Source organism: Oncorhynchus masou, chromosome 2 (assembly GCF_036934945.1).
Source record: "Oncorhynchus masou masou isolate Uvic2021 chromosome 2, UVic_Omas_1.1, whole genome shotgun sequence".
Classification (NCBI taxonomy): Eukaryota; Metazoa; Chordata; class Actinopteri; order Salmoniformes; family Salmonidae; genus Oncorhynchus; species Oncorhynchus masou.
In genome coordinates this window covers 47,561,823-47,584,734 of record NC_088213.1, presented here as the reverse complement: position 1 = coordinate 47,584,734, position 22,912 = coordinate 47,561,823, and the positions used below count along the sequence as shown (strand labels likewise).

The following is a 22,912-nucleotide window of genomic DNA, read 5'->3' as shown; positions in this document are numbered from 1 at the left end:
TGCTCTGGCCCCCAATGGTGGAACAAACTCCCTCACGACGCCAGGACAGCAGAGTCAATCACCACCTTCCGGAGACACCTGAAACCCCACCTCTTCAAGGAATACCTAGGATAGGATAAGTAATCCTTCTCACCCCCCCCCTTAAATGATTTAGATGCACTATTGTAAGTGGCTGTTCCACTGGATGTCAGAAGGTGAATTCACCAATTTGTAAGTCGCTCTGGATAAGAGCGTCTGCTAAATGACTTAAATGTAAATGTAAATGTAAAATACCCACATCCTGGATGGATTTTCCCCAGATTTTCGCCTGCCATATCAGTTCTGTTATACTCACATACATTATTTTAACAGTTCTGGAAACTATAGTGTTTTCTATCCAAATATACCAATTATATGCATATCCTAGCTTCTGTGCCTGAGTAACAGGCAGTTTACTTTGGGAACGCTTCTCATCCAGATGTCAAAATACTGCCCCCAAGCCATAAGAAGTTAAGACAGGTAGCTAGCTAGCTAGATAAACAATTAACCTAGCTCGGTAAACAATGTGTAAGATAACACACTTTAGCTAACGAGCCAGCCACCTAACATTAGCTCGTTAAACAACAATGAACATAGTGCAAAATCCTGCCGTTTACTACCCTGCATGAATCTGCTGGGAGCTAAACAACCAGGTTCAATGTTAGCTAGCTAACATTGGGCTCTAACTAGCCAAGCAAATTGCTCTGGGATACGAATAATAACGTGAGCTAGGGAGCCAGCCAGCTAACGTTAGCTATCTAGCTAACAGTACATTTTAGCTTAAGACATGTAGCTAGCTAGGTAAACAATAAACCTAGCTAGATAAACAACATGTAAGATCACACACGTCACATAATGTTAGCCTATGAGCCTGCCAGTTAGCCTGCCAGTTAAACACCAATGAACATAGTGCCAAATTCTGTCGTTGCTACCCTGCATGAATCTGCTGGGAGCTAACCAATGAGGTTCAATGCTAGCTAGCTAACATTAGGCTTTAACTAGCAAAGCAAATGGTTCTGGGATACGAATAATAACGTCATACACTTAATGCTCGCTAGGGAGCCAGCCAGCTAGCATTAGTTGGCTAGCTAGCAGTACACTTTAGCTTGAAGTGAAACCACTTTCTGTCAAAATTAGAAACGTGTAATATCTGAAAATGTAGCTAGCTGACGCTAGACTATCTTACACATATACATCATCATGCATGTCACGTATGCCATGCCACAGTTTTCCTTAGTTTGAAGATGTAATCCATTTTCTCCAACTCTTTAGCTTTCATTCTCTAATTCCACTGATTTCAAAACTCGATCCCCCAGAAAGTGGAGAGCAACACTTATGCAGCACCACTACACAATACATTTTTTTAAAGCCGTGTTCGACAGGATTACCAACACAGACTGACCAGCTCAAACAGCCTTCATGCCTGTATATGCCAAACCAATCCAAACTCCTCTCTCAGCATGCCCAGCACACTCATTATCTCAGCCAATCATGGTTAGTGGGAAGGTTGTTGCAAACAAGGCTCATAATTTAATATTTGTATTCACATTTACAGATGGCATACAACTTTGTTATTAAGGCACATGAAAATGATAAAAAGTCTCTCCTGTGACTTGTGACATATGCCTAGCTTCCTGAATCAGAGATTGAGAAAAGGCGAAAATCCCCAAATCCACATGTGGAAAGCTGATTTACATACCCAAGATGAGTTGGTAATACATATTTACAGTTAAATTATGGTTTTACGATAACAATGTTTTTTTATCACGGGACCACCCATGAAGAAAACATGCCCCCATATGGAAATCAAATGCCCGTCCAACTGGTTCTGGCACCGCACCAGAATAGGTAACGCTAAAAACCATTAACTACATCCACCTCTCTCTGACCTCCTCTGCAGCAACCTCTGAAGGTGACTGAGTCAACTTTGCACATCTGAGTCACTGGCATCACTATAACAAAGTGAGGTCCGTCCCTGTCTGGATGGGGCCTTAGACTTATTAGCCACAACAAACATGTGGGATAACATGTGGGATAATACTAGTAGCATTTTTCTTTTAGAGTGTATAATAAGGGTACCAAAAATACCTGAGGATTCTTCTTTCTAGAGGCCAGTAAATAACCTATTGAATGTCAAACTATTTGTGTTGTATTTATTAACTGGGTTAACTGGGTATTGAAAACAATTATACTGCCATGCACGTGTACATATTCCAAGCTTTGTGGCATATTTAAATATATCACTACTATAATAGGAAATATCACTGACATAATAGCTACCTGATTTGTTGAATTGCTACTCCTCACTCAGCCCCAAGATGAATCACTAGTATAGAGTAAGTATGACGATCATGCATTACTGGCAGCAATTTAAAGCTTTCTCATGCTTCCAGGTGCAGCGGTGGAGTCCATCTCAGCTGCTGTAGCCGATGGGCTGAATGGGAACGTGGTGCCCCCATCATCCCCTCCTAAGGCCCAAGGGTTTGGAATACTCAAGAAACTAACCTTTTCTGTAGAGTTAGTGGTGACTATCAGCCTCCTTCTCTCCTGGATTACTGCAGGCTTCATGATGTTTGATGTTGTAGAATATAAAGGGGTCACTGGTAAGTCTATCTTTCTTTGACATTTGTTAAGTCTTATGGAGACCATTAGTTTGAAAATATTTGAACATATTTCATGTTAAACAGTATTTCATATTTTTCCCAAACCCTTACCCTAACCCTAGTTCCCAATGTTTTTCACAATGCTTTTTTGCAGACATTCAAGATGTAGTTTTGGATCCCATGAAAGCTGTTAATGATGCTGTAGAGGGAATGTCCAACATGTTCTATGAGGCTCAAGGTAGCTATATATATCTTGTAATATTTTTACGCAGAATCCTGTCCAATTTAAAAACTGTGTAAAGCAATATATTTTCTTACTGTGTCCTCAGAATGTGCATTTGCTCCTCATTTGAGTCTGGACCACATGAATGCTGTCAAAGATGTAAAAGACTTATTTGTGGACTTCCTCTCTGATGATGACGGTATAAGGATGCCCAATGGTGTTAAAGTGGTCTTATGTTCTTGAAATGTTTTTGGAATTTTTGGGGGGAGGTTAAAACATTTTTTTTGTTTCCTTACGTTAATGAACATTAGGCCGGGATTCCAAGCAACACAGATTAATGATATTACACTGTACTTGACTTTGCACTGCAATATTGATTAGTACTTGTAACTTCCTATCAAGGAAATACATCACAAAAACACAACTCTTCTGAAAATCTGTATTTAATTCCAACATTATATGCCATGTTCAATCATTCAAAATGCTAATAGAAAAGCTGCACAACCTGATTATAAATAGAATAAAAATGCTAGAATTTATTTTTATAGGCTTTGTGATTTTTCTGTAGATCCACCTACGACACATAATCTACACATTCATGTCAAGTGCTGTGCAATAATTAGTAATCTGTGCCACCCCCCACTGTATTAATTTAAAACACTAAAATACACCTAACTTCTGCAACTATTTAGATATTAATATATTGGACTAGTAAATTAATATGACATATTTGAAAATGTTTATTTTCTCAGGAAACTTTTACCTGAGCTACATTGACCCGGTGATTATTGGCAGAGGTGTGTTCAATGTCACCAATAACTCTATATGTGGAGTCGTGGGTTACATACAAGGCACACTCTGTGTTCTATTGGATGCCATATTGGATATCTTGCAGGGTATGTCCACATTGTTATTACATAACATTATTTTCTATAAATATGATTTTATTTCTTTGTTGGTATGGTTAAACAGTAAATGTCCTTAATACATGATAATAATAATATGTGATGAACTCTCCATATTTTTTTCTATGCTCAGCCCTTCTCCATGCAGTGAACATCAATGCAGTAGACATAGTGCATGTTATCACTGACTGTACAAGTTCTACTGGAACCTACATTTGGGACCTGCTGCCAGGTATGCACTTCTGTAGAACTATTTACTGCAAAATAGTTCAAATCAATGCATGGATTATCAGAATTTTCAGTTCACCTCTCCTATGAACAGGTATCCCTCAAGAAGTGAACATCGATCCCATACTGGTTCTCAGAAGAATGTTTGGGATTGTCATTGAGCAGAAGAACATGCTTGTGGACTATGTCTCCAACTTGCTAATAGGCGATCAAGGTACTTATAAATAGCAACAAGCTTAGCAAGTAGCTTGTATTAGAGCACATGTCAAACTCATTCCACGGAAATGTCTGCGAGTTTTCGCTCCACCCTTGTACTTCATTGATGAATTAAAGTCACTCATTAGTAAGGAACTCCCCTCACCTGGTTGTCTAGGTCTTAATTGAAAGGAAAAACCAAAACCCTGCAGACACTCGGCCCTCCATGAAATTAGTTTGTCACCCCTGTATTAGTGGGTATTTTCAGAGAACAGTAATAATAATGTATGAATTCGCTTATTCAATTGCTATGAAGCTGTGTTACTATATGTCATGTCTTGGAAGTTACCACTGAACAAGCCTAGCCTCTAGCCATTCTTGGTTCATGGTGTGTCTGGGAACACAAGACCACCACTGAACTTAATATTAGGACGAATAAGAAAAAAACGTATCTTTCAAAGATCAAGTTCTTTCAATCCAATTATTTTCATATCCTAATGGAACACCACCAGCTAATGGTCTTTTTGCATCTTTAGGGGCCATTCCTGTGATGAACTTTGACCCTATGAAAGTGGTCACAGATGCAGTGCTTGAGATTGCAGATGGGAAAAACATGTTCATGGATTATCTGTCCAACATGCTTAAGGATGATAAAGGTATACCTGGTTATGTGTGACCATCATATGCATTCTATGACATAGGAACAATAATAGGACACAGATAATATGACATGTGACATACAGTCAGGTCCAACATTATTGGCACAATTGATAAAGTTTGCTCAGTATTTGTATTATTTATCAAGGGTGCTAATCATTTTGGACCTGACATCAATAACGTACCATCTCATTCATGATACTGTTCTGGCTATACACCGAGTGTACAAAACATTAGGAACTCTTTCCAGGACATAGACTGATCAGGTGAATTCATATGAAGCTATGATTCCTTACTGATGTCACCTGTTAAATCCACTTCAATCAGTGTTGATGAAGGGGAGGAAACAATTTCAATAAGGATTTTTAATCCTTAAGACATGGATTGTGTATGTGTGCCATTCAGAGGGTGAATGGGCAAGACAAGAGATTGAAGTGCCTTTGAACGGGATATCGTAGTATGTGCCAGGAGCACTGGTTTGAGTGTGTCAAGAACTGCAACGCTGCTGGGTTTTCACACTCAACAGTTTCCTGTGTGTGTCAAGAATGGTCCACCACCCAAAGGACATCCAGCCAACTTGGCACAACTGTGGGAAGCATTGGTGTCAACATGGGCCAGCATCTCTGTGGAATGCTTTCGACACCTTGTACATGCACTGGCAAATTTAGGCTGTTCTGATGGCAAAAGGTGTTCCTAATGTTTTGTGCACTCAGTGTATTTCCCTACACTGGGCCTTTACTTGTTATCTGCTCAATTAACTCAAATGTATGCAAATCTCTTTACATAAGCACATGATTTTCACATATGAAATTAGGAATAACACGTATGTTTCAAGATATTGACTCCCACATGTCTGTTTTCTTTTGGGTGTAGATGAACCTAGTACTATACCAGCATCTGTGATGCATGTGATAAGGAAGAAAGGTTGGTTTTTGTTCATTTCTCAGTTAGTTAATAATTACCAAACTCTCTTAGAATTTGTTGAGGTTGATTTTTAAGCAAACACTCACGATACTGTAGATTGTACTGTAGATTTGATGATATCTCTTCCCTTTCATTTCATCAATAGATTTTCAATCAAATCAATGTTTTTCCTACTTCCAATTCTAGGACAGTTTTTGCCACCCCTGGAAAAAGGTACGTAACAATCGTTCGTTCACCAATTGTCACCACTACCAAAGGATGATGTTAATACAGTAACAAATGTAGAGTTTCATCAATTGTCAACTAATTTGATCCGGCTGTGGAATTCTGCTTTCATGTGGTGTGATGTTGTTTGATGGCTTGAAATGTTTTTGTTTTGTTTGTTCGGTTGTGTAAATCTAGTTGTATTATAGTATGTTATAAGGGGCGACTGAGGTTGTCACATAATATTTTTGAATGTGATCAGTTACAAGAATTTCCTCATTACAAAATGATCTACAGAATATTTTTGTTTTGTGTCATCCATGGCAATAGTTGAGACAATTTGAAAATGTTGGTCTCCCGTGTTAAAGTCAGCCAATCTCATTCAGTGTGCAAAGGTGTGGCTGCCTGTACTAATCATTGTTGCCTTGCAAAATGGATTTGTATTTGTAACATTCTGACACTAGCTTGGTTTCCACCTAATTGGTGACAGATTTTCATGTCAATACACGAGAATCCGCATAAGAATAAAATCAGTGTGTGATGTAGTGCACACAAAATTAAAATTAAAAATCTAAAGTTCAACATGTTTCCATTGCATTTTCAACGATACCGATAGTTTCTTCACAAAACATGTTTGCGTTGAATAGCAAATGTTCCTAATCTTGTCTTGACACATGCACTCTTGCCAACAGTAGGCTGTGCAGGTATAGTCTGCATGATGAGATTACTATGGATAAGAGCGAGAATATTAGTATTTGTCAAACAGCAGTCAAGCATCGATCATCATGTCACCAGAATAAGAACCTCGATATTTATTGGAAGGGCGCATCAATATCACAGTGCCCATTCACCACCCTGTGAACTTCATCATAACTAGTTTCATGTGTAGCCTAATAAACTGTATGGTTTCCCGAGTCGTAATGGGAGGAGGACAACACACCGTTACTCTGATATGATGGTTATTATATCAATATCAATATTATATCAATATATCAATAATATCAATATTTGTGCATAAAGGCGTTTTGTGGTGGTTCATTTCTTTACTATCAAATGAGGAGAGACAAAGTTATCACACAAGTCAGAGTTATACGTAAACAAAATCTTTAATAGTGAGAGCTTTTTAATAGAAATGGCTTGTCAACGAATCACCACCGTCTCTGATTCGTTGAGAGCGGCGACACAAATGCTACTGAGATCTTTTATAGTAATACAACCCTTTCAACCTACATGACGAACAACAGATATATAGAATGGGTCACAAGGTTAAGATTTGTATGAAAGTTTTCATTGTATAGACCAGTGACTGGCCCACCAACTTCAAACTGCAATCATCTATCTCTGGTACCATATGGAACAGAAACATTAGCTCATGCTCTGGTATGCTCTTTAGGTTTTATCACCCAAAGACATCGTAAATCTCCTCTGTCAGTGTTATCTCCCAGAGGCCCATCCACACAATAGCTGTAAGAATACTCTATTATGTTGAATAAAACAACCATTTGATGCAATACAAATATTATAACATAATTTGCAATTTTGCCACCATAGTTTCCATCGCCATTTCTCACATATTTAATTTTATAGACACCTAAAAATGTCCTGTTTTCATCATAGCTGTCGTGATAATTTTTTTTAGACAGTATGACTTGGATGGAAATGTGGTTACTGAGTTGTAATAATGCTCTGTGGAGTGAACCTTTTTTTTCACTATTTCATAATCTAATTTTGCATAAAGCCTTCAGAATGTATATGCATACCCCTTGACTTACTCCCCATTTTGTTTTGTTACAGCCTGAATTCAAAATGTGTTTTCTTCTCACCCATCTCAAATCAAATTGTATTTGTCACATGGGTCGAATACAACAGGACCTTACTGTGAAATGCTTACTTTACAAGCCCTTAACCAACAACCCAGTTCAAGAAACAGAGTTAAGAAAATATTCACTAAATAAACGAAAGTTTTTAAAAAGTAACACAAGAAAAATATATAACAATAACGAGGCTATATACAGGGGGTACCAGTGCCGGGGGGGTAGCAGAGAGAACAGTCTATGACTTGGGTGACTGGGGTCTTTGACAATTTTTTGGGCCTCTGGCCCAACCTAGTTTATAGGTCCTGGATGGCAGGAAGCTTGGTCCCAGTGATCTGCTGGTCCTCCTTTTGAGGATCTGCTGACCCATGCCCTCTGTAGCGCCTTATGGTCAGATCCCAAACAGTTGCATCTACAGTACACACAATACCCCATAATGACAAAGTGAAAACATGTTTTTAGTCATTTAAAGAAATCATATCAAATCAAATTGTATTAGTTACATGCACCGAATACAACAGGTGTAGACCTTACAGTGACATGCTAATTTACGAGCCCCTAAACAACAATACAGTTTGAAAGAAATACGGATAAGAATAAGAAATAAAAGTGACAAGTAATTAAAGAGCAGCAGTAAAATAACAATGGCGAGACTATATACAGGGGGTTACCGGTACAGAGTTAATGTGCGGGGGTACCAGTTAGTTAGTAGTAGTATGTACATGTAGGTAGAGTTATCAAAGTGACTATGCATAGATAATAACAACAGAGAGTAGCAGCAGGGTAAAAGAGGGGGGCAATGCAAATAGTCTGGGTAGCCATTTGATTATAAGTTCAGGAGCAGTATGGCTTGGGGGTAGAAGCTGTTTAGAAGCCTCTTGGACCTAGACTTGGCACTCCAGTACTGGTTGCCTTGCGGTAGCAGAGAGAATAGTCTATGACTAGGGTGGCTGGATGTCTTTGACAATTTCTAGGGCCTTCCTCTGACACTGCCTGGTATTTAGGTCCTGGATGGCAGGAAGCTTGGCCCCATTGATATACTGGCCCATTCGCACTACCCTCTGTAGTACCTTGTGGTCGGAGGCCGAGCAGTTGCCATACCAGGCAGTGATGAAACCAGTCAAGATGCTCTCGATGGTGCAGCTGAAGAACCTTTTGAGGATCTGCTGACCCATGCCAAATCTTTTCAGTCTCCTGGGGGGAATGGTGTTGGATTCGTGCCTGGCCGTGCAGTCATGAGTGAACATGGAGTACAGGAGGGGACTGAGCATGCACCACTGAGGGGCCCCTGTGTTGAGGATTAGTGTAGCGGATGTGTTGTTACCTACCCTTACCACCTGGGGGCGGCCTACCAGGAAGTCCAGGATCCAGTTGCAGAGGGAGGGGTTTCGTCCCAGGGTCCTTAGCTTATTGATGAGCTTTGGGGGCACTATGGTGTTGAATGCTGAGCTGTAGGCAATGAATAGCATTCTCAAATAGGTGTTCCTTTTGTCCAGGTGGGAAAGTGCAGTGTGGAGTGCCATAGAGATTGAATCATGTGGGGATCTGTTGGGGCGGTATGCACATTGGAGTGGATCTGGGATTTCTGGGATAATGGTATTGATGTGATCCATGACCTGCCTTTTAAAACACTTCATGGCTATAGACATTTTTATTTTATTTTTTATTTTACCTTTATTTTACTAGGCAAGTCAGTTAAGAACAAATTCTTATTTTCAATGACGGCCTAGGAACAGTGGGTTAACTTCCTGTTCAGGGGCAGAACGACAGATTTTCTACCTTGTCAGCTCAGGATTTGAACTTGCAACCTTTCGGTTACTAGTCCAATGCTCTAACCACTAGGCTACACTGCACATGAGTGCTACGGGTCGGTAGTCATTTAGGCAGGTTACCTTAGTGTTCTTGGGCACAGGCACTATGGTGGTCTGCTTAAAACATGTTGGTATTACAGACTCGGACAGGGAAAGGTTGAAAATGTTAGTGAAGACACTTGCCAGCTGCTCAGCGCATGTTCGCAGTACACGTCCTGATAATCTGTCTGGCCCTGCAGCCTTGTGAATGTTGAGCTGTTGAAAGGTCTTACCCACATTGGCTGCGGAGAGCGTGATCACGCAGTCTTCTGGAACAGCTGATGCTCTCATGCAAGTTTCAGTGTTATTTGCCTTGAAGCAAGCAAAGAAGTAGTTTAGCTCGTCTGCTCGGCTCGTGTCACTGGGCAGGTCTCTGCTGTGCTTCCCTTTGTAGTCTGTAATGGTTTGCAAGCCCTGCCACAACCGTCCAATGTCAGAGCCGGTGTAGTACGATTTGTAGCAAATGTATTGAAAATGAAATACAGAAATAACTAATTGACATTAGTATTCACACCCCTTTGTTATGACACTCCAAATTGAGCTGAGGTGCATCCATTTTCTTTTGATAATTTTTTAGATGTCACTACAACTTGCGGCTATGGAACCCTGACCTGTTCACCGGATGTGCTACCTGTCCCAGACCTGTTGTTTTCAACTCTCTAGAGACAGCAGGAGTGGTAGAGATACTCTTAATGATCGGCTATGAAAAGCCAACTGACATTTACTACTGAGGTGCTGACTTGCTGCACTCTCGACAACTACTGTGATTTTTATTATTTGACCATTCTGGTCATTTATGAACATTTGAACATCTTGGCCATGTTCTGTATGATCTCCACCCGGCACAGCCAGAAGAGGACTGACCACCCCTCATAGCCTGGTTCCACTCTAGGTTTCTTCCTAGGTTTTGGCCTTTCTCTGGAGTTTTTCCTAGCCATTGTGCTTCTACACCTGCATTGCTTGCTGTTTGGGGTTTTAGGCTGGGTTTCTGTACAGCACTTTGAGATATCAGCTGATGTAAGAAGGGCTATATAAATACATTTGATTTGATTAGTTCAGGGGCAGAACGACATATTTTTACCTTGTCAGCTCGGGGATTCGATCTTGCAACCTTAGAAAGAAACACACCTGTCTATATAATTTCCCACAGTTGACAGTGCAAGTCAGAGCAGAAACTATACCATCAAGCCCAAGGAACTTTCCGATGATCTCTGAGATATAATTATATCTGGGGAAGGGTATAAAACATTTCTAGTGTTGAAGGTTTCCAAAAGCACAATGGTCTCCATCATTGGGAAATTGAAAAAATATGGAACTACCCAGGCTCTGCCTAGAGCTGGCCGTCCGACCAAACTGAGAAACCAGGCAAGAAGGACCTTGATCAGGGAGGTGACCAAGAACCCAATGTCTACGCTGACAGAACTAGAGTTCCTAGACTGAGATGGGAGAACATGCTAGAAGGACAACGGTCTCTACAGCACTTCACCAATCTGGGCTTTACAGGAGAGTGGGCAGACTTCAGTCTGACCACTGACTAAATGTTGCCACTTCTGAGAAAAAGGCACATGACAGCACGGCTGGAGTTTGCGAAAAGATACTTGAGAGAGCATAAGGCAAAAGATTCTGTGGTCTGCTGAGACACTTGGCTTGAACGCAAAGTGCTATGTCTTGAGAACAATTACCCCAAGCATACAGCCAAAGCAATGATGGAATGGCTTCAGAACAAGAATGTGAAAGTTTGAGTGGCCCAGCCAAAACACAGACTTGGAATCCCACTGAAAATCAGTGGAAAGACTTGAAGAATATTGTTCACCACCACTCCCCATCTAACTTAACAGACCTTAAGAAAATCCCCAATTCCAGATGTGTAAAGCTGATACAGACATAACCAAGACGACTCAAAGCTGTAATTGCTGCCGAATGTGCATCTGCAATGTATTGACTCAGGGGTTTGGCTACTTATGTAATTTAGCTATTTCTGTGTTTCATTTTCATTAAATGTGCTAACATGAAAACAAATATTTGTCATGGGGTATTGTGTGTAGATGGGTGAGATTTTTATTTTGAAATCAGGCTGTAACACAACAAAATGTGGAATAAGTCACGGGTATGAATAATTTTAGTTAATGCATGTAGACTACTAATGGGACAATAATTATGTTTCATGGGAAAATGTTAATATTTCGTGCTCATCATATTAGGGCTTTAGTAATAATTCAATAAATGTCTGAACTAAATTGTCATTGTGGTTTTGGAATTGGTGACTGACTGCATTGTATTTCCCCATTCAAATTGTAAATACACACACTGACAGTTCCTTCGTTGTAACAGTTTGTGTTTCTGTTTTCATGTATTCATTCATCCTTATTTGTGTTCATATTGTTCCCCTATCAATTATTTGATTTACTGAAGTTTGTAAAGCATGAGGTGCCTCTGAAATGGAAATATATTGGTTTAGGAGATGCATTCTCTTCTTCCATGTTGTCTTGAACCCCTCTTGCATTGTTTCTGCATCATCTGTTTGATTGACTGACCACGGACTAAATGTTGCAATTCAAAGGTTCACTACTGGTTAAAGTAAATAGATGTTGTCTACATTCCACCAAGGAAAAAGTTAAACAGTTGGCATCGTATTTCAATAGGGATTATTTAATGGATGACTGCTTAGAGATTTTATGTCTGGAACAGTTTTCATCTATGCAACAAATGATAGACAGTCAACACAACCATTTAGATAAAAATGTGTCAATTGATTATAATTGCAGGCTAGATAAAACAGGAAATCAGCCAATCAGAGTGCAGCATGTGGTGTATCTTATATGAATATGACGAATGTTGGAATGTGTTGCCATTTAATTTCCATAACTCTGTCAATGTCTTAATGTTTGCGTGTTTGCATCTGCACCAACTCACCTCTGACGAATGCTAATGAGATGTGGAGATGGTAAAGTCAATAATAAAGACAAAGTGGCTTGGTGACACAGTTGCAGAATTGATAGGCACTACAAAGGACGATGACCCTGCACGCGTCACTCCAGTTGTGGCGGAGAAGGATGATGCTGTCAAAGAGGCTGAAGAAGAGCAAGGAGACAAGGACAGTACTGATGACAGTTCAGAGGGGGTGAAGAAATACACCACCCCAAAAAAGTTGTGGATCCAAAAACAGATGCTTAGAGTCATGGGATCTAAGGCCCACCCAAGAGCTGGAGAGGTACTTCCTAAGGATATGGATGAAGACCAACAAGGTATTTGGAAATATTTCATATCATTAGCTACGATGTCCAAAATGTGATTTTCATTTATGATAGGGTAGTCATCATATCAAAGTAGATAGCTATTAAAGTTCATTAAAGACAGGGAAAATATGTTAATTTGTTGCCATTACATCACTGATGTAGATTGTGATGTTGAAGAGCTTGACCATGAACAAACAATGGACGTTGACGAAATCATGGATGTTAGCAAGGAGGGGGAGAAAGAAGAGGAGGTGAAAGAAAAGGATCGTCTCTTAGAGTTAGATGAGGAGGAGGAGGTTGATACCCATGAGGTTGAAGTCAAAGATCATGGTGTTGAAGATGAAGAAGGCATTTACAATGAAAACAGTTCAAAGGGAGCCATGACATACACCACCAAAAGAAATGTGCAGATTCAAAAAACGATGCTTAGAAAAGTGGAATCTAGGGCCAATATTGAAGTTGGTGATGAACATCATGAATATGATGGAGAGGAGGAGGCAGAGGAAGACATTGATGATGAGTATAAACATGATGATCACAGTGACATTGACACTAAAGATAAAGTTGTTGTTGATGATGATCATGAAGAAGCTGAAGCTGATGAGGACAATCATGACACAGATTACCTTGATGTCAAAGATCAAGAGGTTGAACATGGAGAAGACATTGATGATGAGGACAGTTCAGAGGGGACCAAGACATACGCCTCCAAAATAAATGTGCGGATCCAAAAACAGATGGTCAGAAAAGTGGGATCTAGGGCCAATATTGAAGTTGGAGATGAACATTATGAAGACGGTGGAGAGGAGGAAGAGGAGGAGGCAGAGGAAGACATTGATGATGAGAATAAACATGATCATCACAGCGACCTTGACATTAAAGATCAAGTCGTTGGGGATGATGATTATGAAGAATATGAAGCTGATGAGGAAAATCATGACACAAATTACCTTGATGTCAAAGATCAAGAGGTTGAAGATGGAGAAGACATTGACAATGAGGACAGATCAGAGGGGACCAAGACATACGCCACCAAAAGACATGTGCTGATGCAAAAACAGAAGGTCAGAAAAGTGGGATCTAGGGCCAGTATTGAAGTTGGTGATGAACATCATGAAGATGGAGAGGAGGAAGAGGAGGCAGAGGAAGACATTGATGATGGGAATACAAATGATGATCACAGTGACCTTGAAATTAAAGATCAAGCTGTTAGTGACGATGGTCAAGAAGAATATGAAGCTGATAAGGACAATCATGATACAGATGACCTTGATGTCAAAGATCAAGAGGTTGGAAATGGAGAAGACATTGACGATGAGGACAGTTCAGCGGGGGCCAAGACATACACCACCAAAATAAATGTGCGGATCCAAAAACAGACGGTTAGAAAAGTGGGATCTAAGGCCCATCTAAGAGCTGGAGAGGTACTTCCTAAGGATATGGATAAAGACCAACAAGGTATTTGGAAATATTTAAAATATAATATTATTACGTCCAATGTACAAAATCTGATTTAATTTATGATCATAAAACATATCAAAGTAGGGAAGAGTGGAGTAAATTGAGTGTAATGTTAAGTTGAGTCACCCCTTGTTTCTAGGAAACCATACACACAATATATAATTTGTCCAAATATTTAGGGAGTCTATGTCCAAAACATTGATTTTCACCAAGTCAAATCAATGTATTTTGTTAGTCATGATGCTTGTATCTAAACCAAAGTAAAGAACTTTAAGATTGTTCTTCACATCAGTTGGAATCTCTATACCCTTCAATATGATGTCTTACATTTTGCATGAATGTGCATTCTTGTACCTGTGTGGGCTAATATATTCAAAATGTTTGCCTATGAGTAAGTTGAGCCAATGGCAAGTTGAGAAAAATTAAGTATTATTGCTGGAATATAAGGTAACACCAGGGCCTGGCCAATGTTGAAGGTGTTATCAAAAAAGTACAGTGTTTGTTTACGTGTTAAGCTTGTGTTAAAATATGCTTAAAATTCTATATATATACACACACAACAGGTCAAAAGTTTTAGAACACGTGCTCATTCAAGTGTTATTCTTTATTTTTACTATTTTCTACATTGTAGAGTAGTAGTGAAGACACCAAAACTATGAAATAACGCATATGGAATCATGTAGTAACCAAAAAAGTGTTAAACAAATCAAAATATATTTTACATTTCAGATTCTACAAATAGCCATCTTTTGCCTTGATTAAAGCTTTGCACACTCTTGACATACTCTTTCAACCAGCTTTACTTGGAATGCTTTTCCAACATTCTTGAAAGAGTTCCCACATATGCTGAGCACTTGTTGGCTGCTTTTTCTTCACTCTGCGGTCCGACTCATCCCAAACCAACTCAATTTGGTTGAGGTTGGGTGATTGTGGAAGCCAGGTTATCTGATGCAGGACTCTCCTTCTTGGTAAAATAGCCCGTACACAGCCTGGAGGTGTGTTGGGTCATTGTCCTGTTGAAAAACAAATGATAGTCCCACTATCGCAAACCAGATGGTATGGCTTATCGCTGCAGACTGCTGTGGTAGCCATTCTGGTTTAGTGTGCCTTGAATTATAAATAAATCACAGACGGTGTCACCAGCAAAGCACCCCACGCCATAACATTTCCTCCTCCATGCTTTACGGTGGGAAATACACATGCCGAGATCATCCGTTCAGCCACACCGTGCCTCACAAAGATACGGCGGTTGGAAACAAAATTCTCCAATTTGGACTCCAGACCAAAGGACAAAATTACCACTGGTCTAATGTTCATTGCTTGTGTTTATTGGTCCAAGCAAGTCTCTTTTGCTTATTGGTGTCCTTTAATAGTGGTTTCTTTGCAATAATTTGACCATAAAGGCCTGATTCACACGGTCTCCTCTGAACAGTTGATGTTGAGATATGTCTGTAACTTGAACTCTGTGAAGCATTTATTTGGGCTGCAATTTCTGAGGCTTGTAACTCGAATGAACGTATCCTCTGCAGCATAGGTGACTCTGGGTCTTGCATTCCTGTGGCGGTCCTCATGAGAGCCAGTTTCATCATAGCACTTGATGATTTTTTTGACCGCACAAAGTTCTTGTCTTAATATGGCTGCAGGGGCAGTATTGAGTAGCTTGGATGAAAATGTGCCCATTGTAAACGGCCAGCTCCTCAGTCTCAGTTGCTAATATATGCATAGTATTATTAGTATTGGATAGAAAACACTCTAACGTTTGCAAAACTGTCAAAATATTGTCTGTGAGTATAACAGAACTGATATTGCAGGTGAAACCCTGACGAAAATCAAAACAGGAAGTGGCTTCTATGTTGAAAACTCCATGTTCCATAGCCTCTCTTTGCTGGATTTAAAGGGATATGAACCAGATTCCTTTTCATTCGCTTCCTCGAGGTGTCAACAGTCTTCAGACATAGTTTCAGGCTTTTATTTTGAAAAATGAGCCAGAACGATAACATCGCGTCAAGTGGTCACATGAGTTTTGCTCGCGCAACAGAGTTTGGATAGGTATTGCTTTTCCCTCTCCTACTGTGAAAGACATTTGCGGTTGATATATTAACGATTATATATTTTAGAAACAACCTGAGGATTGATTATAAAAAACGTTTGACATGTTTCTGTGGACATTAAGGAAACTATTTGGAATTTTCGTCTGTGTTGTTATGACCGCTCTTTCCTGTAGATTTCTGAACATAACGTGACAAACAAACTGAGGTATTTTGGATATAAAAATAATCTTTATGGAACAAAAGGAACATTTGTTGTGTAACTGGGAGTCTCGTGAGTGAAAACATCCGAAGATCATCAAAGGTAACCAATTAATTTGATTGCTTTTCTGATTTTCGTGACCAAGCTTCCTGATGCTAAGTGTACTTAATGTTTTGTTGTGCGATCGATTAACTTACACAAACGCTTGGATTGCTTTCGCTGTAAAGCATAATTTCAAAATCTGACACGACAGGTGGATTAACAAAAGGCTAAGATGTGTTTTCCGATATTGCACTTGTGATTTCATTAATATAAATATTTGTAGTAATATTTATTGAATGTAGCACTATGCTATTCAGCGGTTGTTGAATAGCAAATAGGGCTACCTTCTGTATACCTCCCCACCCCCACCTTGTCACAACACAACTGATTGGCTCAATGCATCAAGAAGGAAGACATTCCACAAATTAACTTTTAAGAAGGCACACCTGTTAATTGAAATGCATTCCAGGTGACTAACTCATGAAGCTGGTTGAGAGAATGCCAAGAGTGTGCAAAGCTATCATCAAGGCAAAGGGTGGCTATTTGAAGAATCTCAACACTTTTTTTCCTTATTCCATATGTGTTATTTCATAGTTTTGATGTCTTCACTATTATTCTACCATGTAGAAAATATATTTTTAAAAAGAAAAACCCGTGAATGAGAAGGTGTTCTGAAACTTTTGACCGGTAATGTATATATCAAAAAAGTGATTGCTGGATTGCGTGTATGTATAAAAATAGTGATTGATTCTGTTCGGGAAATAAAGATAGACCTAATTTAAAAATGTAGTGGTAATATTTTATAATCAATCCAGAAATTTGTAGGTAGCTCAAGTAACCCTGTCCCATAGCCGGAGTAAGTTGTGCCAAGAAGCCACTTTTTTTGGATGGGCTATGTTTTCAAAACTGCTAATTTCGAGGGACACACAATATCCTGAAATACACTGAGTATACCAAACATTAGGAGTGTTTTTCCACTACACAGTTTATACTGTTTATACCCTAATTCTGACTAAAACTACACACATCATCAGATTCATAATTTTAGGATTCTAATCAATTTCATAAAATTATAAGGTTTCAGAGTGGAATTATTTAATCATTATCTTTCAACATTTAAATTATATATAAAGGTACTTTCCCAAAATGGTTGACACAAACAACTGGATTTGTTTCCCTTTCATGCCCTGCCTCCAGTCCACTTACCAATATCTGAACAAGAGAGCCTCGACAAAATTGCAACAAGTGGTTCTGTGCAAATTTAATTTAATCAGAAGCCACTGCTATATTTTTGGATAGGGCTGTGCTCAGACTATCCTGCCTTGGCAAATCAGGCTGTTAAGACACCGATGCCCTTTGCAACCACGTACCTACAGTTGAAGTTGGAAGTTTACATACACCTTAGCCAAATACATTTAAGCTCAGTTTTTCACAATTCCTGACATTTAATCCTAGTAAAAATTATCTGTCTTAGATCATATAGGATCACCACTTTATTTTAAGAATGTGAAATGTCAGAATAATAGTTGAATGATTTATTTCAGCTTTTATTTCTTTCATCACATTCCCAGTGGGTCAGAAGTTTACACTCAATTGGTATTTGGTAGCATTGCCTTTAAATGTTTTAACTTGAGTCAAACGTTTCGGGTAGCCTTCCACAAGCTTCCCACAATAAGTTGGCTGAATGTTGGCCCATTCCTCCTGACAGAGTCAGGTGTGTAGGCCTGCTTGCTTGCACATGCTTTTCAGTTCTGCCACAAGTTGTCTATAGGATTGAGGTCAGGGCTTTGTGATGGCCACTCCAATACCTTGACTTTGTTGTCCTTAAGCCATTTTGCCACAACTTTGGAAGTATGTTTGGTGTCATTGTCCATTTGAAAGACCCATTTGCAACCAAGCTTTACTGATGTCTTGAGATGCTGCTTCAATATATCCACATCATTTTCCTGCCTCATGATGCCATCTACTTTGTGAAGTGCACGAGTCCCTCCTGCAGCAAAGCACCCCCACAAGATGATGCTGCCACCCCCGTGCTTCATGGTTGGGATGGTATTCTTTGTCTTGCAAAGCTCCCCCTTTTTCCTCAAATCATAACGATGGTCATTATGGCCAAACAGTTCTATTTTTGTTTCATCAGACCAGAGAACATTTCTCCAAAAAGTACGATATTATACTTCCTACGAGCCGGGTTGTGACAAAAACTCACACTCATTCTTATGTTAAATAGATGTATCATATAATGTGTGTGTGGCAGGCTTACAATGATGGCAAAAAAACATTGGAGAGTGCTCTGACACTGGTGCTAGAGGGGGTATGCAGCTAAAGGTTGACTGTTTAAAGGGGTATGGGACTATAAAAAGTTTGGGGTCCACTGATCTACATTGATTAAAGTGGATTTAGCATGTGACATCAAGAAGGGATTAAAGCTGGATTCGCCTGTTCTTAATGTTTTGTATACTCAGTGTATATGTAAACTGCCTTCGGAAAGTATTCAGACCCCTTGACTTTTTTCACATTTTGTTACATTACAGCCGTATTATAAAATGGATATAAATAAAATACAAATCTCAGAAATCTACACACAATACCCCATAATGACGAACCGAAAACAGGTTTTTACAGCCGTATTATAAAATGGATATAAATAAAATACAAATCTCAGAAATCTACACACAATACCCCATAATGAAAAAGCGAAAACAGGTTTTTAGAGATGTTTGGTAACTTATGAAAAATGTAAAACAGAAATACCTCATTTACATAAGTATTCAGACCCTTTGATATGACACTCAAAATTGAGCTCATGTGTATCCTGTTGTCAAAGATCATCATTGAGACGTTTCTACATCTTGGACATGATTTGGAAAGGCACACATATATAAAGTCAGACAGTTGACAGTGCATGTCAGAGCAAAGACCAAGCCATGAGGTCGAAGGAATTGTCCATCTGGGGAAGGGTACCATAAAATGTCAGCAACATTGAAGGTCTCCAAGAACACAGTGGCCTCAATCCTTTTTAAATGAAAGAAGTTTGGAACTACCAAGACTCTTCCTAGAGCAGGCCGTCCAGCAAAACCGAGCAATCAGGGGAGAAGGGCCTTGGTCAGGGAGGTGACCAGGAACCCAATTGTCACTCTGAAAGAGCTCTAGAGTTCCCCTGTGGAGATGGGAGAACATTCCAGAAGGACAACCATCTATGCAGCACTCCACCAATCAGGCCTTTATGGTAGAGTGGCCAGATGGAGCCACTCCTCAGTAAAAGGCACACGACAGCCCTCTCGGAGTTTGCCAAAAAGCACCTGAAGACTCTCAGACCATGAGAAACAAGATTCTCTGGTCTGAATGCCAAGCGTCAAATCTATTGGAAACCTGACACCATCCCTACGGTGAAGTATTGTGGTGGCAGCATCATAATGTGGGGATGTTTTTCAGTGGCAGGGACTGGGAGTCTAGTCAGGCAAAGATGAATGGAGCAAAGTACAGAGAGATCCTTGATGAAAACCTGCTCCAGAGCGCTCAGGACCTCAGACTGGAGTGAAGGTTCACCTAACGTGACAACAACCCTAAGCACACAGCCAAGACAATGCAGGAGAGGCTATGGGCCAAGTATCTGAATGTCCTTGTGTGGCCCAGCCAAAGCCCGGACTTGAACCCGATCGAACATCTCTGGAGAGACCTGAAAATAGCGGTGCAGCAACCTGACAGAGCTTGAGAGGATCTGCAGAGAAGAATGGGAGAAACTGTCCAAATACAGGTGTGCCAGGCTTTTATTGTCATTCACAAGAAGAATCGATGCTGTAATCGCTGCCAATGGTGCTTCAAAAAGTACTTAGTAAATGGTCTCAATACTTATGTAAATGTGATATTTCAGTTTTAATTTTTCATAAATTAGCAAAAATGTCAACTTGTTTTTGCTTTGTCATTATTGGGTATTGTGTGTAGTTTGATGAGATAAAAAAAAATGATTTAATACATTTTAAAATAAGGCTGTAACGTAACAAAATGTGAAAATGTCAAGTTGTCTGAATTCTTTCCAAAGGCACTGTAGATATCTTTGTTAGAAAGAATACTATATTTCTCTTGACTGAGTGATGCTGAATGTAAGATTTGGCTCAACTTCCACCACTCGCCCCTGAATTGCTAATGAAAATAATGTGAGATTTGAAAAACACCTTAATTTGTTACCATTACGTCACACATGTAGATGGAGATGTTGAAGAACTTGACCATGAACAAACGATGGATGGTGAGGTAATCAATGTTGATGGCCACGAGGAGGAGGGGAAAGAAAAGAAGATGGAGAAAGAGAAGGTTCATCACTTAGAAGTAGATGAAGAGGAGGGTGATACCCATGACTTTGACGTCAAAGATCAAGATGTTGAAGATGGAGAAGACATTGACAATGAAGACAGTTCAGTTGGAGCCAAGACATACACCACAAAAATAAATGTGCCGATCCAAAACCAGTTCTTTCGAGAAGTGGGATCTAATGCCAGTATTGAATTTGGTAATGAAGATCATGAAGATTATGTAAAAGATGAGGAAGAGGAAGAAAAAGAGGAGTTGAAACAGTCAATTGATGAATATGAATATATTGATGTCAGTGGAGCTGAAAAGCTTGATGTTCTTGGTGTAGTGGCTGACATTGAAGAAATGGCCCAACTTCCTGATACTGATGGAGATTACTCTGAAATCATTGATGACGATGATGATGATGATGATGAAAACAACAACAACAGTGAGAGCAAGAAAGCTGGTGTCAAAAGGAAGATAAATGTTCCAATTCCCTTTAAGATGTTTAAAAGACTGGGATCGAAGGCCCACCTTAAAGATGATGGGGAGCCCGAGGATAAAGATGACCAAGACAAAGACATTCAACGTGCCAGAGGTATTAATACTAACAAATGTATTTTCACCACTTATCTTCTTAACTTTCTGTAGAATGGTTAGCATAACTTATTTATCTTTCTATTAGCTATATAAAACAAATACTTATTCTTATTTAGCAGCAATGTAGTACATTAGGGCCTGTGCAATATGACTAACGATTTGAGATAATACCTTCATGAGGAGTCATCTGTACACTACATGATTTTTAATTCTCTAAATTGCACACCGACATCTAGCACTTGTAATGACTTGCAGGACTTGGGACAACTGACATAAATGGGATGACTGACATAGGCTCCAGTGGTTGGTGGCTTTGATTCCTTGTCTGTAGCCGTTTTATTTAGAACAGAAGCTTATTATATACATTTCAGTATGGAAAGAAGATATTGGACTAAGCCTTGAGCCTCTTGACCTAAGCCCCCTCAAGGCTTAGTCCAATATCTACTTTCCGTACTGCTCAGTTATTCCCTTTTTTTAAAATGTTTATATCTCTTTTTGGTGAGGAAACCAATTATAAAATTGACAAATAGATACAATTTATCGATTAACAGTATGTTGAAAACAGTCTCTTTCTGGAACCCTTTGTGTAAGTCATGGTAAAAATAAAGATAATAGGGCTGCGTGGGTGTGTGTGCTGTTCTGCATTCTGAGGGTAGACATTTCCATCTGGACTGGGTCCCTCTCCCATCATTTTCCCTGTGGAAGCACTAGTGTTATTTTGGGGAACTGACACTGAGGACTTGTGAAGAGCAGAATCAACAACCTCGCTTCTGAATTGTCTAAACAGTCTATTTTAAGAATGAAAGGATCAATTGTTGTGTTAACTTCTCTTCACTGTTTAAAATGTGAAGTCGGTTGTGTAGATCGATAAGAAAAAAATCTAATTTATTCACTTTTGAGATTAAATTTTAAGGCAGCAAAATGTAAAGACTGTGCAAGGGTGTAGGCACTAGGGGGAATTTGTTCTTTTCTAAAGTGGGCTACTTTACCATCTACTGGATATGACACAATATATTTTGCGAATTGGGCCTTTGCTAAAAACCTGTATGCTACCCAGCCAGCATAGATGTTATCTGCACATGAGAGAATTCTGTGACTAGTGCATCATGTCGTCAATGTGGTGTTTGTCAGTGACAAAGTAGATGCCCAGCAGACCAGTGTCGCTGTAAGAGGAGTGGAAGGCCTGGAAGCTTTGAGAAAGGGACAGAAATGTACTTGGGTGGTCCAAAATAGGGGAGGGTTGTCAAACTTATTTTTGATGCTTTGGGGAGGGTTGTGTGTTTTTTTATTTATTATTGGGCACAGGGAAGGGTAGTGCATTTTCCCCTGGTTTACATTTGCTCTTTTAATTTTAACTAAGCAAGTCAGTTAATAAGAACAAATTCTTATTTACAATGACAGCTGAGGAACAG

The 22,912-nt window shown here is 39.5% G+C and overlaps 1 protein-coding gene across 1 annotated transcript in view; it reads left to right on the top strand.

Annotated features, from left to right (window-relative positions):
- Positions 1 to 2,780: 2,780 nt before the first annotated feature.
- LOC135553126 (neurofilament heavy polypeptide-like) overlaps positions 2,781 to 22,912 on the top strand; it is an 81,779-nt gene continuing 61,647 nt past the window's right edge. Inside the window, exons 1-8 of the mRNA XM_064985260.1 lie at positions 2,781 to 2,859; positions 2,951 to 3,043; positions 3,597 to 3,740; positions 3,883 to 3,981; positions 4,072 to 4,191; positions 4,709 to 4,828; positions 5,703 to 5,753; positions 5,940 to 5,966. Of these exons, the coding sequence (XP_064841332.1) occupies positions 2,802 to 2,859; positions 2,951 to 3,043; positions 3,597 to 3,740; positions 3,883 to 3,981; positions 4,072 to 4,191; positions 4,709 to 4,828; positions 5,703 to 5,753; positions 5,940 to 5,966 (712 nt within the window). The 5' untranslated portion in view covers positions 2,781 to 2,801. The remainder of the gene's footprint in view (positions 2,860 to 2,950; positions 3,044 to 3,596; positions 3,741 to 3,882; positions 3,982 to 4,071; positions 4,192 to 4,708; positions 4,829 to 5,702; positions 5,754 to 5,939; positions 5,967 to 22,912) is intronic.